General features: G+C 54.1%; 1 protein-coding gene across 1 annotated transcript; it reads left to right on the forward strand.

Moving 5' to 3' along the window:
* Positions 1-221: 221 nt before the first annotated feature.
* On the forward strand, positions 222-22076 carry MKRN1 (makorin ring finger protein 1). Its single transcript, XM_056124085.1, is given in 9 exon segments — positions 222-523; positions 525-583; positions 9566-9694; positions 16112-16341; positions 16860-17086; positions 19304-19518; positions 20281-20391; positions 20956-21094; positions 21253-22076. Coding segments are annotated over 9 exon segments (1434 nt in total). The 5' UTR covers positions 222-412; the 3' UTR covers positions 21466-22076.
* The last annotated feature ends 455 nt before the right edge of the window (positions 22077-22531 follow it).

Here is a 22531-nt window from a genome sequence, read left to right on the forward strand (position 1 = left end):
TCCCAAGTCCGCCCCGCCCAGCCTCCCGGAGGCGCTCTCGGACTCGGACTTTGGCTCCGCTTTAGAGGCGGAGCCTGCGGGGGGCGGGCAGGGCGGAGGCGGAGCTGAGGGCGGGGCCTCACCGACGGGCCCCGCCCTCTGCGGGCCCTCGCCCCCTCGCCCACCAATCAGCGGCCGCGGGGGGCGGGCCGCGGGCGGCGGCGGGGCCGCGGGCGCTGGGCGGCCGCGCTGGGAGCGGCGCCGCGGGGCTCGCGGGGCAGCCGGCGGGCGGGCGGGCGCCGCCGCCGCGTCCTTCCCCTCCCCTCGCCGCGCCGCGCCGCGCCTCTCGCCGGCCGCTCGCCATCCCCGCCGCCGGACCGGAACTATGTGATCCCGGAAGTTCCGGTGCCATTGCTGTGTGGGATAAACAGTAATGGCGGAGGCTGCAGCTCCCGGAACAACAGCCACACCATCGGGAGCAGGAGCGGCGGCCTCCCCCACCCCTCTCCCCGCCGTCGCCGCCCCGTCCGCGGGGGCGGGGGCCGGGGGGGGGCGGCAGCGACGGCAGCGGCGGCGGCGGCTGGACCAAGCAGGTCACCTGCAGGTGAGCGGCGGCCGCGGGAGGCGGCGGCGGCGGCTGCGGCGGAGGAGGAGGAGGAGGAGCCGGAGCCGAGCAGGGGCCGCGGCGCCCCGAGGGGCAGCGGGGTCCCCGCCGGCCGCGCCAACCCCCGCCGGGCGCGCGCCGCCACCGCCCGCCGCGCTCTCCGGCCCCCGCTGCCGGCCCCGCGCCGAGGACGAGGTCGGGCGACTCCTCCTCCTCCTCCTCCTCCTCGTCGTCGTCCTTTTCGTCCCCGTCGGATTGTCGCCCGATCCCCACCCCCCTCCCCGCGGCGCCCCCCACCCCCGGGGCCGGCGAGCCCCCGGTCCCCGGCCGCGCTGTCATCCGTTGGTAACGTCCCCGCGCGGCCCCCGCCCCCACCCCCGAGGTGGCTTTTGTGCTGCTGCTGCTGCTGCTGGTTTTGTTGTCCTGGCGTCTTTGTATGGGGTGGCCGGTACCGAGCTTTGTCTGGGAACCGAGCGCCGGGGGTGGCGGTGTTGGGGGTCGGTCCTGGTGCCGCGTCCCCCCCACCCCCCCGCCAGCACCACCACCCGGGGGTTTTCGCCGCGCCCCAAGGGAGCTCCTGAGAAATGCACGCAGCCACCTCGGGGGCGCCGGGGACGGGGAGCCCCCCCCCCCCCAGAGGAGGAGGACGTTGGGGTTGGGGGCGGGTGTCTGGCGGATGGGAAAACGGGGGTGGGGGTGGGGAATGAATGGTTGGTGGGTGACGGTTATAGGGGACCTGCGTATGCGGGCTTAAAAATGATAAAAATCGAGCCTGCCGGCACTGGGGGGGGGGGACGTTAGATTGGGCATTGTACTTGGGGGGGGGGCTTGGGGATTATTATTATTATTTCTTTAGAATGAGTAGCGACTAGAAGCTTTGCTTTTCTGTCGGTTGAAGGGGGTCGTGGGAGGGGGGGAGTTGTTAACCGAAAGGCCGGTCTCCCCCATTCCCCCCTCCCCCCCGGGTCGGCAATGCGCAAATGCGTAAAAACAGCCCCGCAGCCAGCCAGGGCTTGGGCCCAAGACGTTTGGGGCAGGATGAGCTAGTTTCCAGCGCTAGGATAAAGGCCCCTAGTGCTCAGCCCTCCCCCCCCCCCCCCCGTGGCTGCGGAGAATGGGTTGGGGGGGCCGCATCTCTGGTAAGGGGGAGTTTTGCCCATCCCGGTGCCCTCGGTCCCGGTCCGGGTCTCCCGCATCTGCTGTCCTCCGTGCTGCAGTGCTACTGCGGCTGATTTCGATGTGGCGGTTGGAGCTGGGAAAAAATGAGAGCCGGTGCAAACCTTTGTATTCCAGAACTTTCTAGACGGTTTGCCCTTCAAGGGCCAGCCGGCCTGCCCTCTGCCGGAAGTAACCTGCCTGGGAAAGGGGGCATCTTCAAGACGTGCGTTGCGGTGCCCTCATGTCCGCGGGCCCCCGCCTGACGTTTCTACGCGCACGCTCGCTCGGCTCCTCTCGGCTCTCTGCAGTGGCGGGGACCGGGGCCCCGGACAGTGGGATCGCCCAGGGCCTCTGCAGAGGATGGGCAATTCCCGCCCTGGCCTCACCTTCCCCTCTGCTGCCCCGGCTCCTCTTCCACTCCCCTTTCCTGTGGTTCCTCACTGGCATCAGCATTCAGAGCAGGTTGCTAGACTGCCCGTGCCCCTATGCCTACCTTGAGTTCCAATAAATCGCCTCGATTGCTTCTGCACCTTTGGGGATTCTAATGGCCCAGGGAACCAGTAGGTTGATGTATTTAAGAAACAGTCCCAGAGGCTAGGTTGATAGTCCAGCGGCGAGGGTGTTTGCCCTGCACGGGGCCAACTCTGGCCGGAGTTCCATCCCCCACTCCCCCCGTATGGATGGTCTCCAGAGCAGAGCCGGGAGTAACCCCCTGAGCATCGTGGTGGTGGCCCCAAAACAAAACAACCTTCTAATACTTTTGGAAAAACACATGACGTAGCAGATTTAGGCTTAGATGTGCTAGTGAAATATACACACATATACGTATGTTTCATGTATGTGTATCTGGAGGCATTTGCTTGAAATGGTTATTTAAAAGCAAATATAAGTTGATGTGCTTTGGGTTTTATTTGAAATTGTTTTCAGTTCTTGGCACCAACTTGATTTAAAACAGTATTTTGGAATAGAGGGATACCACATATGATGTTTTCTAGACCAAGGTCTCCTAGCTGGGACCCTGTTTCATCTTTGTGTTTGAGGGGCTTCACTCAATCCTTGGTATACACCAGTGTTATTAGTAAATATGTGGACTGATATTGATAATCCCTGTACCTAAAACTACCTCAAATATGTGCTTTTAAGATCCCTGTGCTTTTCATCTGTAAAAATAAATAAACAAACACCACGCGGAAGTGAACGAAGACAAAGCCTGTGTATGTCTTTCTGGGACAGCCCCCTTCGGTTCAGTAAATAACTAAACTGGGGTCTGTGAGTAGACTAGTGCTGTGCTAGGGAAGGGTAATACTCAAATGACCTCTTGCCAATAAGTATTCTCAATGTGTTTGTTTGGTCACTGGGCCTCCTTGGAAGGGAATTGACCATAGTGGAGAGTTCTGGGTTTGTGCCAATTTCCCCTCCTATCTAGGAATTTGATAAGGCTGTTTTCTTCAAGTAGGGTATAATCCTCTTAGAAGAGAGGACTTGTTTGGATGACTGAGGGTATTTCTTATTGCTTAGTCATTCACATTTGCTTGTTGGTTACTATCTTCTAAATATTGCTCTTGAAATTCTCTTGCTTAGTGTTTTGCTTCTCCAATTTTAAGGAAAAAAAAAAAAACCAAGAGAACCTTTCCCCAGGAACTATATTGTACTGCCAGACCCCCACCCCCATCCCAGGTTGTTATTTTGTATCTTACAAATGCTGTAGTTCTGGTTTCAGTGTATCAGACTGAAACAGTTGCTACTTAAAGAAAAGTTGCAATTTGTGAATTTTAATTTCCATGGTAGGAGTGGCAAATGAATATTCTAGCAGTTTATGTACGGAAGCTCTGGGCTTTGGGGGCCAGAGAGATAGTACAGTGGGTAAGGTCCTTGACTGTGGCCAACCTGGGTTTGATCCCTGGCATCCCAGAGAGTCCTTTGAGCCAGAGTTGATTCCTGAATGCAGAGCCAGGAGTACCCCTGAGCATCGCCAGGTTTGACTCAAAAGCATAAAAGAACCCAGGGGCTTTTTCATTTTAATGTTTTAAAGTGTCGTTTGTGTTGCTTTAAAAGGGATGGAAATTCTTCCAAGAATGCTTTATCGAAGTACTGTGCTATCCACCACAAAATGTATTATTTGCAATATATGGTCGTGGTTTTTTTTCTCCCTTTTGTGGTATGTGGGAGTGCCCTCCAACACTAGCGACACAGTGGGCTCACACAGTACTGGGTTTGAGTCACATGTCCTGCTGTATTCTGTCCTCCCTGTACAGTGTGGTGTGAGGGAAAGGGAAAGTGTTGGCACTTAGGTGGCAGTGCAAAGGTCATCTTGCCCAGGAAAAAAACAATTTGCCACAGTTATTATTCTGTGGCATATACTAAAACAGTTTCTATTAAAAAGATGAGGATTACATTTTTAGTAACTCTGTAGCACTGTACCACTGACCACGGGTTCATTGATTTGCTCCAGCAAGCTCCAGCACTAACGGCTCCATTGTGAGACTTGTTACTGTTTTTGGCATATCCAGTAAGCCACGGGGAGCTTGCCAGGCTTTGCCCTGAGATCGGGATACTCTCGGTAGCTTACCCAACTCTCCAAGAGGGGCAGAGGAATTGAACCCGGATCAGCTGAATGCAAGGCAAACGCCTTACCCACTGTGCTGTTGCCCCAGCCTGCAGACAGAAATTTACTATCTAGTCTAGAAAAGTTGCAGTCATCAAACATTGAATATAAAATAAGAAATGTCTTGGGGCCAGGGAGATGGTACCAGGCGTTAAGGCCGGTGGCCGACCTGGGTTAGAACCCCCCATCCTCCCACCCCTGCACCAAATATGGGCCTCTGAACACCAGCAGGGGTCACGTATAAACGCCAAGCCACAAAAGGCATCGGAGTATCTCGGGGTATAGCCCCAACCCCTCTCGCCCAAATGAAAACTAAAATAAGACAAAAAGAAATGTCTGGCAGATCAAGTGCCAAATCAGTCTTATTTTGTAAATCTCCAGAGAGGAGGTCCTCATGCCCTGAGCGCAGGGACCACCGGGCTTTCTCGGAGTCCCTGCTTTTTCGCTGCTCACTATTTTCTGGAGGTTTGTTTGGTTCCGTTGTGCCCTGACGAGCTACTCCTAGTACTGACTTCCTGTCCGAGGTCTTAATTATCACGCTGAGGTTTCCAGGAGGTGCAGATGCAGAGTGGTCAGTTCTGTTTTGTCTTTACAATGAAGTGTCTGCTTGGAGTTACTGGACCTTCAAGGTGGAAAGAACTTCTGGAATGATCTGACCACTTTACCTGAAGACCAGCCCCTCGGTCGGGACCCTCGGAATCAGAGCATCTTCTGGGTTGGTTTTGTTTGGGGGAGATATTTATTGTGGGAGTTGCCAACTCTTCTGATTTTGAGTTTCCTCCAGTTAATATCATTGAGAGACAAAAGCCAAAACCGAGAAACCATGCGTAGCAAGCGAGCACAGCCGACAATGCTCAGTGAGTGCCTGGAGCACCGAATAAAGCTTGGATTCTAGGGTTTCTGTCGCTTCTTCAGTATCAGCTGGGTTTTTTCTGCCGGGACTCCTTCCCGATGCCAGTGCTCTACCTAGGAGTGTATTCACTTGCCGGCTAGTCTGTTTCTGCCCGACGTATGAGGGAGCTTCAAGCTTCCCGCTTATATTTAATAGTGCTGGGAAAGATTTTTTGTTGGTTTGTGTTTTCGCCTTCCTACTAAACTACTCCAGCCTAGCTCTCCTCGAGGCGTGATCTGTGGGTCTCTTGCCCTCTGGGTTGCCTTCCCTACTGGCTTCTACATGTTAACCTCTTCGGTGCTGTCAGAAAATGTAGTTGGGCAAGGGACTGAGCTCAGAAGGCCGCAGCACTAGTGCGATTAGGGAACCTTAGAAGGTGTCAGGGATCGAATCTAGGTGCAAGGCAAAGTGCCTTCCTCGCTGGACTATCTCACCAGCCTCGGAAACTGTTGTTTCCAATTCTTCACTGATTGAGCCTGATCCTGGGATAGCCACCCCACCTCCCCCCAAGTGTGCCCATGCTCTCTTCCTGCTTGGTCAGATGCTGCCTGTCCTCCAGGGGCCCCAGCTCACAAACTGGGGCTCACAATCCCAAATGGAGGCGCATACCTCAATGTGAGGGTCACAAAAATTTTGGCCGCAGTAAGGTTTCCAGAAGTTCGCCAACCAACAATTCAGACTTTAAAGCTTAATTCGTCTGAGGTTATTTCTGGAGGGGCTGGAGCGATAGCACAGCGGGTAGGGCGTTTTGCCTTGCATGCGGGCGACCCTGCTGACCCGAGTTCGATTCCTTCACCCCTCTCAGAGAGCCCGGCAAGTGACCTGTGACGTATTGGATATGCCAAAAACAGTAACAACAAGTCTCACAATGGAGACGTTACTGGGCCCGCGCAAGCAAATCGATGAACCACTTGGGAGGACAGTGCTACAGTGCTCTCCCATGTTGCGTTTCTTGGCCAAAGGGGATCATGAGTGGGAAATGCCGCCAGGCCCATCCGCGCCTCACCGGCACTCCAAGCCCCCGAGAGCTGTTCCAGGTGTACTGGCTGTGGAAAGTGCTAGAGGGGGGCCTGAGAGAGGGCTCCAGATGGGGAGTCCCTGGGGCCAGGGTACTGGGGGTGGGCATGACAGAACGCTAGGGAAGGGCCAGCGAACAGCTGGTGAGGGGAGAAGATATCAGGGACCAGAGCATCACCGTTGGCCGCTTGGGAGCCCAGGACCCGGGCTGCAGTGTGGCTGAGACTCAGATGCCACCTCCCTCCCTCCCTCTTGCCCGTAGATGGTTTATGATGAAGTCACTTTTTTTTTTTGTTACTTTTTGGGTCACACCCGGTGATGCTCAGGGGTTACTCCTGGCTCTGCACTCAGGAATTACTCCTGGCAGTGCTCGGGGGACCATATGGGATGCTGGGAATCGAACTCAGGTCGGCCATATGCAAGGCAAACGCCCTACCCGTTGTGCTATCGCTCCAGCCCCTGCAGTTACTCTTAAAATTTGACCAACCTGTGCATTTCAGCTGGGCCCCAAAGAAATAAGAAAGGGTGGGCCGGAGAGGTGCCCCTGCTTTGTATTCATTCGGAAGCCCTGGATGAGAACTCTTGCCCCCACCGTTCCCCCCCCAGCACCCCAGAGTTGTCCCATCCCCCTCGAAAAGATACTGAAAGGATAGCTCTCTCTGTCTTATTGCATAGGAGAGTCAGGGGCCTGAAAGGTAGTTCCTGGGTTAAGGTCTGTGCCCGGAATGTACCCCTCCCCGCCTTGGTCTCCACTTTAGTACCACCTCGTCCCCCCGCCTAGAATCGCCAGTGGGAAAGGCAGAGTGAGAATGGGAGTGATGCTCCTGCCAACTCCAGGCTGTTGGAATTGAGTCTCCCAGGACGGACTTTGGATGCTTTGAAGCATGACTGTACCTCGGTCCTTGGTGCTGATAACAGTGTAATTCATCACTGACTTGTCTTGTTTTTTGAATCATCACTCTTGGTTTACATATGTCAAAAATGGTGGTTTAGCTCAGCTTGAGTTACCTGGTTCCCTTCTTCCAAGCAGAAAGTAGAGTAAAACTGCATCGCAGTTAGATTGAGCTAAAGCTGTTGAGGGTTGAATTTGCGGTAGAGTGGCGCGTAGCTACAATGTTTTTATGTTTCCTAGCAGGAGGGCTTCAGGATCTGGATCACTTGAACGGTTACCACCTAGAAGTTAAGTTCTTTGAAAGGGATGGCAGCCTCCCTGGTGCCCCTGGGCTGCTTTCTGAGGTGCTGGGGGAACATGCAGTGCCCGAGGCGGGAGGGGGGCAGAGCATGCCTCTAGGCCATACCTTCCTCTTCTGCCGCATCACCTGGCCTGCTGGTCCGTGAGCTCTGTGGGGAGGCTGCTCAGGACCTGTAATAAGCAACGGACTGACGGTCCATATGACGCCACTGGGGAGAGAGCAGCAGAGGGCCGCGGGCTGGGAAGAACCCGGGAGCTGCCCCCTGTTCCTCGCAGGCTTCGCTCTCTGCAGAAGCGAAGGCCTGTGTCACTTCCGAGCCCACAGAGTAGTATCTCAGGAAATTGCCGGCCTCCTTCTCCTGCACCCATTGTTAGGATTTAGTAGGTCTGAGGCAAGGTGTCATTTTTCATTTCTAGCAAATTCCCAGGTGATTACGCCTGGTGCAGAGACTATTTGGAATCTGCCGAGTCATCCTCTGACATCTGGTTTTCAGTGGAGGGGAGGGAGGGATCTTGTTTTTTTGTTTGGGGGCCACCCTCCCCCCCACCCCCTCCCCCTGCATTGCTCTCAGGGATCACTCCTGGCCGGCTCAGGGTGGGTGGGGCACGGTGGGGTGCTGGGCACCAAACCTGGGTCAGCCGCTGTTCCAAGCTGGCGCCCTGCTCCCTCTTGGCCAGGCCAGGGAAGGGTTTTATTGATTCTGGGTTCTTTGGCTGATCTAATAATCGAAACGAGAGGCAGATGAACAGAGGCAAATGCTAAATTTGATGTCTGCCTACAGGAACCCCACAGAGATTTGGGCCTCCCGACAGACAGCTGGGGTTTATTTACTCTTGCAGAGCTCGGCTTAATAAAGGGGAGAGGGCTTGGGACCCAAAGGACAGGCACGTGCAACTGTTCTCCGGAAGTGGAGAGCAACTGTCGGGTAAACAAACGTTTTCCGGACCCTGCAGAAACAATGCCTCCCCCCTCCCCAATTCGCCTGCGGGCCCCTTGGGGGCAGGGCAAGATTCTTCCTCAGTCTTGGTCCTCATTGTTTCCAACTCCAAATGATCCGATGTCTGGGGGCCCTTGATTTTGCTCCCCTAAAGCCGAAACTGCAGGTCAGACACAAAGTAGGGGAGCACAGTCTGCTGGTGAAGGCCGAGATATGATTCCCCCCATTTTTTAAAGAAAGGTTCCTTGCGTCTGATTTTGCGGGCCCTTTTGCTGGCATTTTCACCTGTGGCTTTTAAAGAACAGAAACGATTTCTTGGTGCAGCACGCATGTTGCATCAAAATCACCGTGCTGTGTGATTTTTTTCGGACGGGTAGGGCTGTGGGGGGCCGTGGAAAACAGCAGCCGCCTCCCTCGGACTGTAAACTGAGAACCTGGTCCGAGCGAGCCCGGCCTCGCCAGACCTACTACGTCCACCGCAGTTTCCATTTAACCCGAAGCGAAGGCTGCGGTCTTAAGAGAATTCTGCTTTTTTAGTATTAAACAAAAATTTCGTGTTGGAGAGAACTCGGGGCCGAGTGCATGCTTCGGCGCGCACAGACGGGCCTAGCTCGGTTCAATGCCTGACTCCCCGCGGGCCCCCCAAGAACAGAGCCCAGAGCAGTTCCTGAGCACCCCACGGAGCGGTTTCCCTCCTCCCCGATTCACCAGAATTGGTTTAGAGATCTGATTGGTTTTGTTAAGCGGTTCCTCAAATATCCCCGGCAGCACTGGGAGTTGTGCTGAATGGAAATTTTTTTTCTGTTGTAAAAGAGGGTGGGACCAGGATTTCGGGTTAAAGAAAAGATTTTCCTTGGCCTCTAGGCACCTAGCCTTAGGGTGAGGCACAGGGTCTTATCATGCAGATTACCTTGAGTGACCAGAGCCCCTCTGATTGGCCCGTTTAAATCTCTTCCTTCGGGAGGGGCCGAAACGGCCCGGGGTCCCCTTTAAGTCTGGCCCAAAGCTCCCATAACGCTCAGTCTGTCTGTGACTCCTTCCCCAGGTTTGACTACTTCTTACTGGCTTTTCTGCCGTTTCTAGGAGAGAGCGCCAGTCTGTTTCTGCTAGCACGTGGTAGCCGTGAATCCTTTGGCACTAGCCTTTGCTTCCTGACCGTCTCTGTGACTTTGTCCCACAGGTATTTCATGCATGGGGTTTGTAAGGAAGGAGATAACTGTCGCTATTCCCACGACCTCTCGGACAGCCCGTACGGTGTAGTGTGCAAGTATTTCCAGCGAGGATACTGTATTTACGGAGACCGCTGCAGGTAAGAGCCCCTGACTCAGCAGTTCTGTCTCCTGGGACGGTTGGGAGAGGCCGATGCCTAATCACAGTAGCTTTCTGGGGTTCTGGGTGCTTTGGGAAGGAGCCCTTGATGATATCAGCTCACTGTACTGTTTGTTTTGTGTTTTATTCACTTTTGAGCCACACTTTTGACCCCGGTTCTGTTCTCAGGGTTCACTCCTGCCCCCACCCCCAGCCCTCCGACCACATGGGATGCTGAGGATCAAACCTGGGTCAGCCACGTGCAAGGCAATTGCCCTACCCACTGTAGGGCACTTTGCCCACGCACTTTGTTTTTTTGTTTTTCTCTCCAAAAGTGCCACACCTGGCTGTGCTGGGGACCGAATGTAGGGGGAAGATCATGGGGTGCTTGCGCTGGGAGTTAAAACTCAAAATTCCTAGACATAACTGCTTTCACTTGAACTATATCCCCAGCACTGTTGCCCCCTTTTTTTTTTTTTTTGGTTTTGGGTTACTGTTTTTGGCATATTGAATACACCATGGGGAGCTTCCGGGAGCTGGATTTTATAGTCTCTGAGTCTTGGCCGTTGATGGGATTACACGGCGCCAGGGGGCCAGTTGGTGTGTGTGACCCCCGCCTACTAGGATTTGGAGGGTCTGGTGGAAGATGCTCGACTCCAGTCTGAGTAGGCTTGGAGATCTCGGCCCCGGAACCCGCGTGGCTTTGCCCCTCTGCCAGTACCTTCATGTGTGCGGAGAGTGGTCTCAGCATGGTGGTGGCTGGTCCTGGAGGTCTTCGGCTGCCGGAGCCCTGGTCGGGGCGGGGAGGAAAGCTCAACCTGCTCCCCTCCAAGGGGCCTCGGCAAGGAACAGCCAGGCGCGGGGGCAGAAGACTGCACTGTTCTCGTCCGGGAGCAGCGTCTTATCAGGACATCCTACTTTGGACAAACTTGCAGGCTATCGAATGTAGCCTGCCCACAGGGCAGAGTCTGGCAAACTCCCCGTGGCCTACCAAATATGCCAAATACCAGTAACAATGATGGGTCTCATTCTCCTAAAGAGCCTTGAATACAATCTCAGGGCTAGGATGAAAGAGACGTTACTGGGGGCTGCTCGAGGCAATCGACGAATAACAGGATGATGAAATGATGAAATGAAATGGGGAGCTTGCCAGACTACTATGCGGGAGGGATACTAGCTTGCCGGGCACCTGGCACTGTTGGGAAGGACGAGTAAGGAGAGGCTGCTAAAATCTCGGGGCTGGGATAAATGGAGACTTTACTGGCGCCTGCTCGAGCAAAAGGATGAACAATGGGATGACAGTGACACAGTGACGGTGGTCTTGGGTTCTCGTCCAGAGTTAACTGAGGGTGACCGTGTGCGGGGTTCTCTCCTTGCAGATAACTCGCCCGCCCGTTGCATTGTATCCCTGGGCCTTGTGGCGGGGCTCATTCCTGCCCTGCAGTCACCATTGTTATTATGTTGTTTTTTCTCTTTTTAGAAAGCTTTCGAGGGGCTGGAGCAATAGAACAGCACATAGGGTGTTTGCCTTGCACATGGCCGACTCGGGTTCAATTCCCAGCATCCCATGTGGTCCCCCAAAGCACTGCCAGGAGTAATTCCTGAGTACAAAGCCAGGAGTAACCCCTGATCATCAGGTGTGACCCAAAAAGAAAAAAAAAGCTGTTGAGTCCAAACAGGCTATGCTTTTATCACTGAATGATGGAGGCACCTGTGAGACCTGGTTTTACTCCTAGACTTCCGAAAATCAGTTGTCACTCTTTGGAGCTTTGGACCCTGCCCGGCATGACTCACAGGAGCATTGGGGATCAATCCCAGGTTGGCTGCAAGGCAAGCACTTGTCCATGTACTGTTTCAGGGTCCTAACTTTTATTCTTTGGTTTTTTGGTCCATACCTGGCATTGTAGCGTGTGGGGGCGTGTGGAGTGCCAGGAATTAACCCGGGTCTGCCCTGCTGGCTGTACTCTCTGACCTACCGATTCTGATTTTTTTATTATTTTTTGCCACTGCCCCGCATTTACCTTTAAAGGCCCAGGGAATAGTGAGGTGCTGGGCTAGGTGGGTGCCTGTGCTTAGCCGCATCCTTTCCCCTACTCAGGTTCTAGCAATAAGAACCATAGAGAGAAAATAGGTTTGGAAGGATATTTTGGAGTACTGAGAGCTGCTACTTAAAACCTTCATGAACTTAGTTCCAAATGTAATTATGAATCAGGATTGGGGGGGGGAGTGGAATGCCTCAGGAAATTCTAGTATCCCCCTCAGAACCCGAGGGGTTGGTATTAAATCACTTTAAAAACTGCCCCATTTGGGAGCCAGAGTGGCATAGCTGGGTGGTTCCATCGTCTCTGCACCCAGTTTCTGGTTTTGTTTTGGGGTCATACGGTGCTTGCCCCTGGCTTTGCACGCAGGGCCTGCAGAGTGCATGGCTTAGAGGCTAGTCCGCCCTGTGCTGTCCTTCCAGCCCCTCCCGTTTCAAGTAGGGCTCACTTCCGGCTTGCAGGGGAGGGAGGAACTGTGTCAATGCAGAGGCTCTGAATGGGTGGGAACTGATGTCAGAACCTTTCATGGGACTCCCAGGAAGTGAAAAGGGATGAGTGTGGTGGGACGCCCAGGGGAGCCCTAATCTGAATTTAGTCATCCTGCACTTTGGCTGGACTGGGCCGTTCAAGAGCAGCCAGATCTGATGGTCAAGTTGGTGGTGGTGGTTGGCTGGTTTAGTGGTTTGTTTGCCACACCCAGGGCCACTCCCACTGGTGCTGGTTCTCAGTCTGGCCCTGCCTGCTGTGCCGCCTTATTTTTATTTATTGTTTGGGTGGAGGACACACCCAGGTGTGCTCAGGGATCCTTCTGCTTGGGGACCCTGTGAGGTGCTCACCAAGTGCAGGGCAAGCACCTTAGCTGCTTTACTGTATCCTGCCCCTCTGTGTTTTGAGGTTTTGTTTTGTGTATGGGGGGCTGGGGGGGTAAGTAGGCACATTCAGCGACGGTCAGGGATTACTCCTCACTCTGAACTACTGACTACTGGTGGCCCCCAGGAGACCATGAGGTGCCAGGAATCCGTGCGGCTGGCCCGGCGAGTGCACCCCCTGCTGTGCTGTCACTCAGCCCAACCGAGAGGAATTGTACACAGCAGAAGGTGGGCTGGGTGGTACCTGGCTCAGTGCAGGGTTCCATCGTGCAGAGCATGCGGACCGGCCCTTTGGGGCATCTGTGGTCCCTGCAGAGTGGTAATAGGAGAGAGCGGGTTTTCTAGGCCACCTTAGTGTTCAGGCTGCTGGGCTCCTTGATGGGTCATAGTGAATCCAAAAGTGTCCCCCGGAGGCGGCTGGAGAAATGGTCCAGGCACCAAGGCACTGTCTTCACGTGGCTGCGCCATGTGTGTTCTGAGCATAAAGCTGGGACTATCCCGAAGCATCACCGGGTGTGGCCAAAGTACTGAAAAAATGGTTGGGAGGCACAAGAGACTAGGGAAGGACCAGTTTAGAGTCCTTATTTCGGCCAGGCAAATGGCTGCATCCCTCGCATCCTCCCCCAGGCACCAGCAGAGGTCACTACTGAGCACCCTACATGCCCAGTTCCTCTGTCCCCTGAGTTCTGTTTCAGAAACCGTCCGCTGGACCACAGGAGTAATGAACTTCAGAAATAGGATTAGGGACTGGAGTGATTGCACAGCGGGTAGGGCGTTTGCCTTGCACGCAGCCGACCCGGGTTCAATTCCCAGCATCCCATATGGTCCCCCGAGCACTGCCGGGAGTAATTCCTGAGTGCAGAGCCAGGAGGAACCCTTGAGCATCGCTGGGTGTGACCCAAAAAGAAAAAGAAAGGAAGAAAGAAAAGAATTGCTAGAGGCGTTTTTCAGGATGGCTAGGGTTTTGTGGTTTTTAAGTTTTGGGTCCACTGTCAGCTCAGGGAAAGTCTGTGCTAGGCTGGATCCTGGACGCCCCCTCCCCCATGTGCAAGAACTAGCTTTGCCAGCTGCGATGGTGCTCCTGCCCCCTCACGGCTAGTTTTTTCTTCCTTTCATTTATATTTGTTTAGCGAGGCACACTCAGGCGCTGTTGCAGTACCATTCCCTTCATCGCTGTTGCAGTACCATTCCCTTCAGCGGCGGCCACTCCCCTTCACCAGTGTCCTGTCCGCCTGCAGCCTGCCCCACTGGCACTGCTTCCACTTTCCGTTGTCCTGGCTTCCAGTTCTGTTACAGTTCTGGGTTTTTCTGCGTGACACTTGACCCCCGCTACTTCCTAGGCCCCTGTTGCACGCCTCTCCCCTTCCTGTTCCCCACTCCCACCACACTCCTGCGCGGCAAGCTTCATCTTGAACACTGGCTCTCAGCTCTCAGCTTTCCTAACCTTTGCGCATCTGTTCTTTCCTCGTTGTGTTCTTAATTGGGGGTGCCATCCAGGTAGGGGTGCAGTGCTGGAGATCTATCTGGGTGGCCCTGTATCTAGCACATGCAAAATGTGATTCCATCACCTGAGCCAAACTTCGGGCTCGTGAGGTTTCCTTTGGTCTTGTTGTGGGGCTGGAGCGATAGCACAGCTGTAGGGCATTCGCCCCTCTAAGAGAGCCTGGCAAACTCCCCGTGACATATTCCATATGCCAAACACAGTAACAACAAATCTCACAATGGAGACGTTACTGGGCGCGCTCGAACAGATTGATGAACAACAGGGCGACGGTGACAGTAGTGGGCCTCAGCAGTGCTGGGCGCTCCTGCCGTCTCTCAAACCCAAGGCTCCTGCAGGAAGGCTGTTCCCCAGTCCTTTGCCGGGCCCCCTGCCCCATTTCATGCAGTTGCTTGCTCTTCAAAGCAGCTTTACAGTTAGCTATCTGGAACCACACTTTTTTTGATCTTTTTGTCATCAGTTATCTAAAGCCATGGAATGCTTCACAGCTTTTGGAGGGACCAGGCACAGGTGAAGTGCATCTCTTGCTCCTCCTCCTTCACTCTGCATATTTCTGCTTCAGAGAATAAAGTACTGGGTGTTGGCGCTGGTAGCCGCACTCACGATATTTGTGTTGCAAGGCAGAGTAAATTAGCATATTTGAGTTGATACAGAATGACTCAGCAACTTTGTGAATGTGTGTCTCAAACTGAAGGACAGTCTTCAGGGTTTGGGTGTTTCTGCCGGCCAATTACCCCACCCAGTTTGGTCTGTTTTGGTTCACATGTGCCCAGGACATGCTCCTGATTCTGTACTCAGGGATCATTCCTGGCCAACTGGGAGACCATATCTGGGATGCTGGGGATCGAATCTGGGTTGGCTGCTTGCAAGGCAAGTGCCCTACATACACACTAGACTATTGCCCTGGCTCCTGGACAGCCTTCAGTTTTCTCTTAAACATACCTATAGTATTACAGTGGGTTTCTACTTGTTGTATCATTTGCTTCTCAGTGAATTCACTTAACTGCTAAGAGTTTTCTAAATAGCTTTTGAAGGAAGTTGTGTTTCTGTAGCTGGAGATGTGGTTTAATGATATTTTTGTAGATGAAAGGGAACTGTAAAAAGCAAGAATTTGGGGAAGGAAGTAATCAAGTGATTAACATAGAAGAAGGAAGTGCTTGTTTTGTAAATACTGCTTCTGCCTGTTAACTGTAGCGATCCCTTAAAATAAAAATGCGCTGGTAAATGCTCAACACTGCCATCAGTGGGTTAGGTCAGGGTGTGGAAATCCGATTCCTGATGGATTTGACTGAGCTTCTTTAAAGTTTCATTGGAACAGTGATGCCAGGGGGACTTGGAACTACAGTCACCAGGCTGGAATAGTTGTGACAGCATAGCTGGAGGAGTATCTGGCGATTGTTTGTTACGCCCGCCCTCCCCCATCTCTCTGGTCTTGTTTGTTTTCTGTGTGTGTTTTTGTTTGTTTGGGTTTTTGTTTTTTTTTTTGGTCACACCTTGTGATGCTCAGGGGTTACTCCTTGTTCTGCACTCAGGAATTACCCCTGGCGGTGCTCAGGAGACCTATGGGACGCTGGGGATCCAATCTGGATCAGCCGCAAACAAGGCAAATGCCCTACCCATGGTGCTGTTACTCCAGCCCCAATTTTTTTTTGGCTTATGGACCACACCCGGAGATGCTCAGGGGTTCCTCCTGACTGCACTCAGCAAATTACTCCTGGCAGTGCTTAGGAATGCCGGGGATGGAGCCTGGGTCGGCCGTGTGCAAGGCAAACGCCTACCCGCTGTGCTATTGCTCCAGCCCCTCTCTAGTTGGTCCTGTAGACTTCCGTTCCCTGAACTGGCAGTGCTGGTCTTGGGAAGGGAGTGGCTGGCGAAGAGGGCGGTGATGGGTCCCAGTTCCTTCCCCGTGGGCTCATAGGCCGTCTTTGGAGGGTGCCACGCGACGGGGAGCAGGTGTCCGGCCCGGTCGAGGCTTCCAGTTGGGGTGAAATGCCTCTTTCTCCTTTAAGGTATGAACACAGCAAGCCCCTGAAACAGGACGAAGCGGCCGCTGCGGATCTCGCGGCGAAAACGGCCCTCGCTGCTGCTTCCAGCCTCTCGCCAGTCGCAGCACCAGTCGCCGAAATGAACACGGGGCAAGCCGAGGCGAGAAATTCAAGCTTCGCGGCTGTCGGCGCTGGTTCCGAAGACTGGGTGAACGCCATTGAGTTCGTTCCTGGGCAGCCCTACTGTGGCCGGAGTGAGTATTCTGAAGAATGGACAGGTCGGAGAGCTAGCCCCCTCCGTTAACGAGTTACTCACCTTCCTGCGTTCTGTCGCCGTGGTCAGCCTAATCTGAATACTTTGCCCTGGATTCCGTAAGATGTGCAGGTGGGATGGAAGAAACTTTTGAGTCCAGGTGGCAGTGAATTGAGTATGTGTAGGAAGAGACCCGGCATTACAAAGTTGAAGTGGTTGGTTCTGTATTAAAAGCGTCCTGTTGGGTGTGCTGATTGAAACCACTTTTACCCTTTTTTTTGGGGGGGGGTCACACCCGGCGATGCAGAGGGGTTACTCCTGGCTCATGCACTCAGGAATTACTCCTGGCGGTGCTTGGGGGACCCTATGGGATGCTGGGAATCGAACCTGGGTCGGCCGCGTGCAAGGCAAACGCCCTCCCTGCTGTGCTATTGCTCCAGCCCCACTCTTTGAGTAAGCGCTTCTTGGTCCACCTGCCTTACCCGTCTGGGACCTTTCTCCCCCTCTTGCACATTTCAGCCGCCCCTTCTTGCACGGAGGCGCCCGTGCAGGGCTCGGTGACCAAGGAGGATGCCGAGAAGGAGCCCGCAGCCGTGGAGACGAAGAAGCAGCTGTGCCCGTACGCCGCCGTGGGCGAGTGCCGCTACGGCGAGAACTGTGTGTACCTCCATGGGGACGCCTGCGATATGTGCGGGCTGCAGGTCCTGCACCCGATGGACGCTGCCCAGAGGTCCCAGCACATCAAAGTAAGTGGGGGCTTGGGCGCGGCCTGAGATGAGGCCGTCTCTCCCCTCGCAGACCCTGTGACCGGCTCATTTCAGAGGAAACATGTTCCCCTATGAAGGATTGTCTGGAAGTTAGTGGCATCTTCTTCCTGGATTTCTTCATCAAGAAATGCTTTCAGGTGGCCACACTGACTGCCTCGGCCCCAAGCACCCTGGGGTGATGTGGTGCTTCACTGTGTGTCTGAACATTGAACTGTCCTGCCTGCAGGGGTGGGAGACCACCCCCTCCCCCTCCCCCCCCCCCCCCCCCCCCCCGGCCCTGAGCCTGGATCAGAAGGTAGCCTGTGTCTGCCCAAATACCCACCAAAATAAAGATCCTTTCAGGACCTCATGCTGGGGCCGGGGTTTTTTTCTGTGTCACATCCTGTGGATCGAGTCTTCTGAGCTGTGCCTCCCGTTGGTGGTCATTATGTGTTTATGGTCTGTACAGCCACTGCCATGCCTTGGCCTGACGGTTCGCATCAACCCCAGAGGAAACCCCTCGCTCGTCAGTGAGTGCCCTTGCTCTCAGCTCTGCCTCTCATCCTGCCAATACCTGAGCTGTTCCCTGGATCTGTTTACAACAGGCTGAGCGTATGAGGCCCTGGGCGGTGGCCTTCTGTGACTGGATTCTTTTCAGAGTCATGTAGTGGCGCCTACAAGGACCTGGGTTGCTGTTAGCGCTTGTTCTTGGAGCCCGCTGGATGGGCGGCGACCAGATTTTGCTTCCACTCTTTAGTTGACGAACATTCAGATTGTTTGGCTTGCGGGTGTTCTGAGCAACGCTGTCTCTGTGTAAGCTTCTTGTGGGCGTGATCTCCTTATCGTGCAGTAGTTACTGGGTCAGATGGCGGCTACTGTTAAGTAAGGATTTCTGGCTGGGTTTCTGTGTCTAGGTTTTTTTTTTGCTTTCTGAGTGGAGGTTGGGCACATGTATGTGCCGAGCTGTGTTGTGTTGTATGTGTGTTGGAGAGAGCCTCTTGCTCTCAAGCCCGGGGACCCGACCTGCAGTGCCTGGGCTTATCCCGGCTGTGTGCTCAGATGAGTACGCTTGGGGCCACATGGGGTCCCAGGGATGAGCCTAGCGCTCGCAAGGCAGGTGCGGTAACTCCTGTACTCTCCAGGCCCCTCAAGGTGGTCCTAAGAACATTCGTAGCATTTGTCTTAGTTGAAGAAGCACAAGTCTTGGTTTTATCATCCATTACCATCGGTCAGTCTCTTTAATAGGTAGATGAAGGCTGGGTAAGGTGTGAGTACTTGAGCGACCGTTGAAATCCTCCCGTCGCTGCATATTTGGTTGTGCGAGACAGGGAGGTTAGATCTTTATGTGGATTTCATCTTGTGTGTCAGGGCAGTGGTGCCTGAGTCTTTGGAATTGAATATGAGAAGGAACTAACGCTGACGTGATGGTGTGGGGTTCTGAATGACTTCCTCCTTCCCATGTGCATCTGCTCATTGGGACTGCCTTTCTCTCATGGGCCCGTAAATAAAGTACTTAATGGCAGTCACCAGGCCAGTGGAGAGATGGAATGAAGTATTGGTACGGTGGAGCATTACTCAGGCGAAGCACATGAAATGCTGGCACGTTCGATGGCCCAGATAAGCTGAACACATTCCAAGTTAGCTGCCAGTCACGAAAGGTCACACACATTGAAAGCGTTTCCAATGAACAAATCAGGACTGTTCCGGGAGCAGGGGGCTTCGGGGAGATGAGTGCCTTTCTCTCCAAGTGGTGAGAAGGCTCTCATTTACGGCCAGTCCGATTGTGAGAATGCTTATACTGCTCACAGCACCAGAAAAACGGGTTGGTGGGACGTTGAAGAAATGAATGCTGGCCAGAGAGACTGGACGCACAGTGGGGAGGGCCCTGCCTGGGCCTTAAGCACCTGTGGGTGTGGCCCCACCCCCCAGTAAAAGAAATGAGGGCTGCGGTCCAATCCCGTCTCCAAGCCTTATGCCAAGAGAATCATCTCGGGCCTAGGTCCCAGGCAGGGGAGGGCGTCCTTGCTCGGGTCACGGCTGGCTCCATGTCCAGAGCCCTGTGTGGTGCCACGCGCCTGTCCCGCCCCAGACTCGCTCTCAGCGTCCCCCGTGGGAGTTAGCCCAGCTGACGGGGCTCCGCCGGGCCTCGCCAACTGTCGGGTTGAGTCTTAACCGCCCCGTGACTTCATGCAGTTCTTCTCTCTCCGCTTCTTCTAGTCTTGCATCGAGGCCCATGAGAAAGACATGGAGCTCTCGTTTGCTGTCCAGCGCAGTAAGGACATGGTGTGTGGGATCTGCATGGAGGTGGTCTATGAGAAAGCCAACCCCAGTGAGCGCCGCTTCGGGATTCTTTCCAACTGCAACCACACCTACTGTCTCAAGTGCATTCGCAAGTGGAGGAGTGCGAAGCAGTTTGAGAGCAAGATCATAAAGTGAGACTCCTCCCCAACCTTCGTTTGTGCTTTCTATTTTGGGGAAGAATAGAGTATCTTGTGCCAACTCTCAACCAGATGGACCGCATTTCAGTGCATGCATTTTCTCTTGAACCCGGGTATTCTCAAGGGGATTTCTTTGTATTTCCGCTAGCTTCTAGGTTAGTTGGTGTATCTGCTTTGATTTGAATGAGGAAACCCTCTGTATCCGCATCTTCGTGCTTTTTTCTGAGGAGATTGTGTTGAATGGATTAGCCGGTTTAGGCTCGGTGAAAACCGGTACCTAGCTCTGACTGTACGTTTCCTGACATTGGACATTTTCCACTTTCCTATTTCATTCATTAAGCTAGCCGATAATCCACCATCCTTGAAAGATTGTTCTCATAACTGAACAAAAAGTACATAATCTAAACAGAGCAAAGCTACAAGAAATAAATCTATTTAAACGAAAGAAAAAGGAGTCTGTGTGAAATGTCTTCTTTTGTTGGGTTTTTGTTTTTTGTTTTTTTTTTTTAATGACTTAAGTAATATTTTTTTTTTGGTTGTTTTTTTTTTTTTTTCCAATGAACTGGCTAGTCCTTCCTTGAGTTGAATTTATCCAGGAGTTTGTCTTGCCTCCAAAGCAATGGTCAGTTGTGTGGCAGTGTGTGGAAGGAGCCCCTTCCGGTTCAGTCTGTGGCTGTGGAGCTGGCGCACCGGGTGTGTCCTTGAAGAGCGGGCCGGGAGCGGGAACTTGCACTGCAGCCTGTTATTGTTTCCCAGGTCCTGCCCAGAATGCCGGATCACATCTAACTTTGTCATTCCAAGTGAGTACTGGGTGGAGGAGAAAGAAGAGAAGCAGAAACTCATTCAGAAATACAAGGAGGCGATGAGGTATGAGCACTGCGGCCTTTCCTCCAGCTCAGCGGCCCGGCCGCGCCTGGGCTCGCTTGGAACAGACAGTGCTGAGTCACACTCCTACCTCCGACCTACCCCTTCTTGGCACTCCCCAGGGCGCTTTATTTTGTCACTCTTGTCACTCCCCGGTCATCGCACGCACCTGAGCACCTGAATCTCGTACCTTGCGCTAACGCAGGCCTTGGGCTTCCTGCCCGGGGGCTGCGTTAGGCTGAAGTCTGTGCTGTGCTGGTGGCCACGATCCGTGGGGGGGTGGGGGTCATTTACCTTCCTCGAGTCCATGGCACCGTTGCCCTTTGCTCTGACCGATGAGCGTTGGTGAAGATGGTCTGTGCCTCACATGTAGTGCCGAGCTGTTCCACACTGTTTGCAATTCGCTTCTGGTCTGTGATTAGCACAGGGCCAGGAGGGCTGTAGTGTTTGCAGGACGTGTTGTGTCTGCCCCTGCCTGTTTAAAACACAAAAAACCGCCCCGGATGATAGTCAAATTAGAGCCCTGAAATCCACCGTGAATAAGGGTTGCGATATTTTCCTTTCCAGCAACAAGGCGTGCAGGTATTTTGATGAAGGCCGTGGGAGCTGTCCGTTTGGAGGGAACTGTTTTTACAAGCATGCGTACCCCGATGGCCGTAGAGAGGAGCCACAGAGACAGAAAGTGGGAACATCGAGCAGATACCGGGTAACTCTCGCTGTTTCTTCTAAGGAGGGGGAAGCGGCCGGCCAGAGGCCTGGGGCTCAGGGCTCAGGAGCCGGGCGGGCCGAGCAGGCGAGCTAGGGAGAAGGCCCCCCGCGCTCCGGCCGCCCCTGCCCTCCCTATCATGGCCTTGTTTTTTACAGGCCCAACGAAGGACCCACTTCTGGGAGCTCATTGAGGAGAGAGAGAGCAGCAGCCCCTTTGACCACGACGAAGAGGAGGTTGTCACCTTTGAGCTGGGCGAGATGTTGCTTATGCTTTTGGCTGCAGGTGGGGACGACGACCTGACAGACTCGGAAGACGAGTGGGACTTATTTCATGACGAGCTGGAAGATTTTTATGACTTGGATCTATAGCAGCTCGGCGTGGCGCGAGCACAGGGCTCGCTGAGCCCGCCCGTCGCCTCCGCGTGCTGGTGTGGCAATGCCCGTGTCCCCTCCTAGGCAGGCCTCGCAAACTCCAGGTGCTGTCGTGACCCCCCCCACCCCCTGACCCAGGGCCTGTCTCCTCCACCCTCACCTCCCCCCCCTCCCCGCTGCCCCACCCCAAGGAGTGTGTTGTTTTCTCTGTTTCAAAAAAAGTTACAAAAAAAATAAATCTTAAAGTTAGTTTTTTTTTTTTGTAACAGGAATTTAACTGTCAGACAGTTAGTGTAGGTTTGTTGCGTCAGCCCAAGTCACACCCTTCAGGGGAGTGTGCACGGAGTCCCCACGCTCCCGTGCGGACCTCAGACTCCGGGGCGGGGGGGGGACTGAGACGGGGTGACGGGGGAAGGATCCGAACTGGCAGGTCGCCCTCTGCCCCAGACTTGAGAGCCGGGGACTTGAGGTTTCTGGTGACGTCTGCACATCTTGTGTTTTTCTATCCGTTCCTCGCCCGCGCCCTGCCCCGTGCACGCGTTCTGTGGTTTTGGTCTCTTGTTTAATTGCACACGAGGAATAAATACTACTGGGTAACCAGAACCAAGTGTGAATGTGTGGCGAGTTTTACTGCGTTGAGCACGATGGGAAGTTTCGAGGAGCCGGGTGATGGCCTCGGGTGCAGGCAGAGTTGGCCGTGGACACCCCCCCCCCCCCAAGGCTGCTGGATTCGGTGGGCACACACGCGGTCTGCTTCTCATCCTGTAGTGGCACAGTGCTCTTAGCCTTAGTGGAAAAACGCGGTGTAGCGGTTTTGGCCGAGATTGGCGAGTAGGTGGGAGCAGACCCGCGCAGTGCTGGGTTTTCGTTGGCCCTGGAGCAGTGTTGGCTGGCTCTGATGTAAATAGAGAAGCGGGCTCGGCCCTAGAGGCGAGCACTGTCCGGTGAGCCCACCTATGGACACAAACTGGGTCTCGGTACACAGTTCTATCCATGTTTTATGATCCCCTGGCCTTTCCAGTCTGGGCACTTTGTTTGACAGACGTTTGGTCCTCGCTCGCGG

This window comes from Sorex fumeus, unplaced genomic scaffold, assembly GCF_029834395.1.
Source record: "Sorex fumeus unplaced genomic scaffold, SorFum_2.1 ptg000048l, whole genome shotgun sequence".
NCBI classification, from domain to species: domain Eukaryota; kingdom Metazoa; phylum Chordata; class Mammalia; order Eulipotyphla; family Soricidae; genus Sorex; species Sorex fumeus.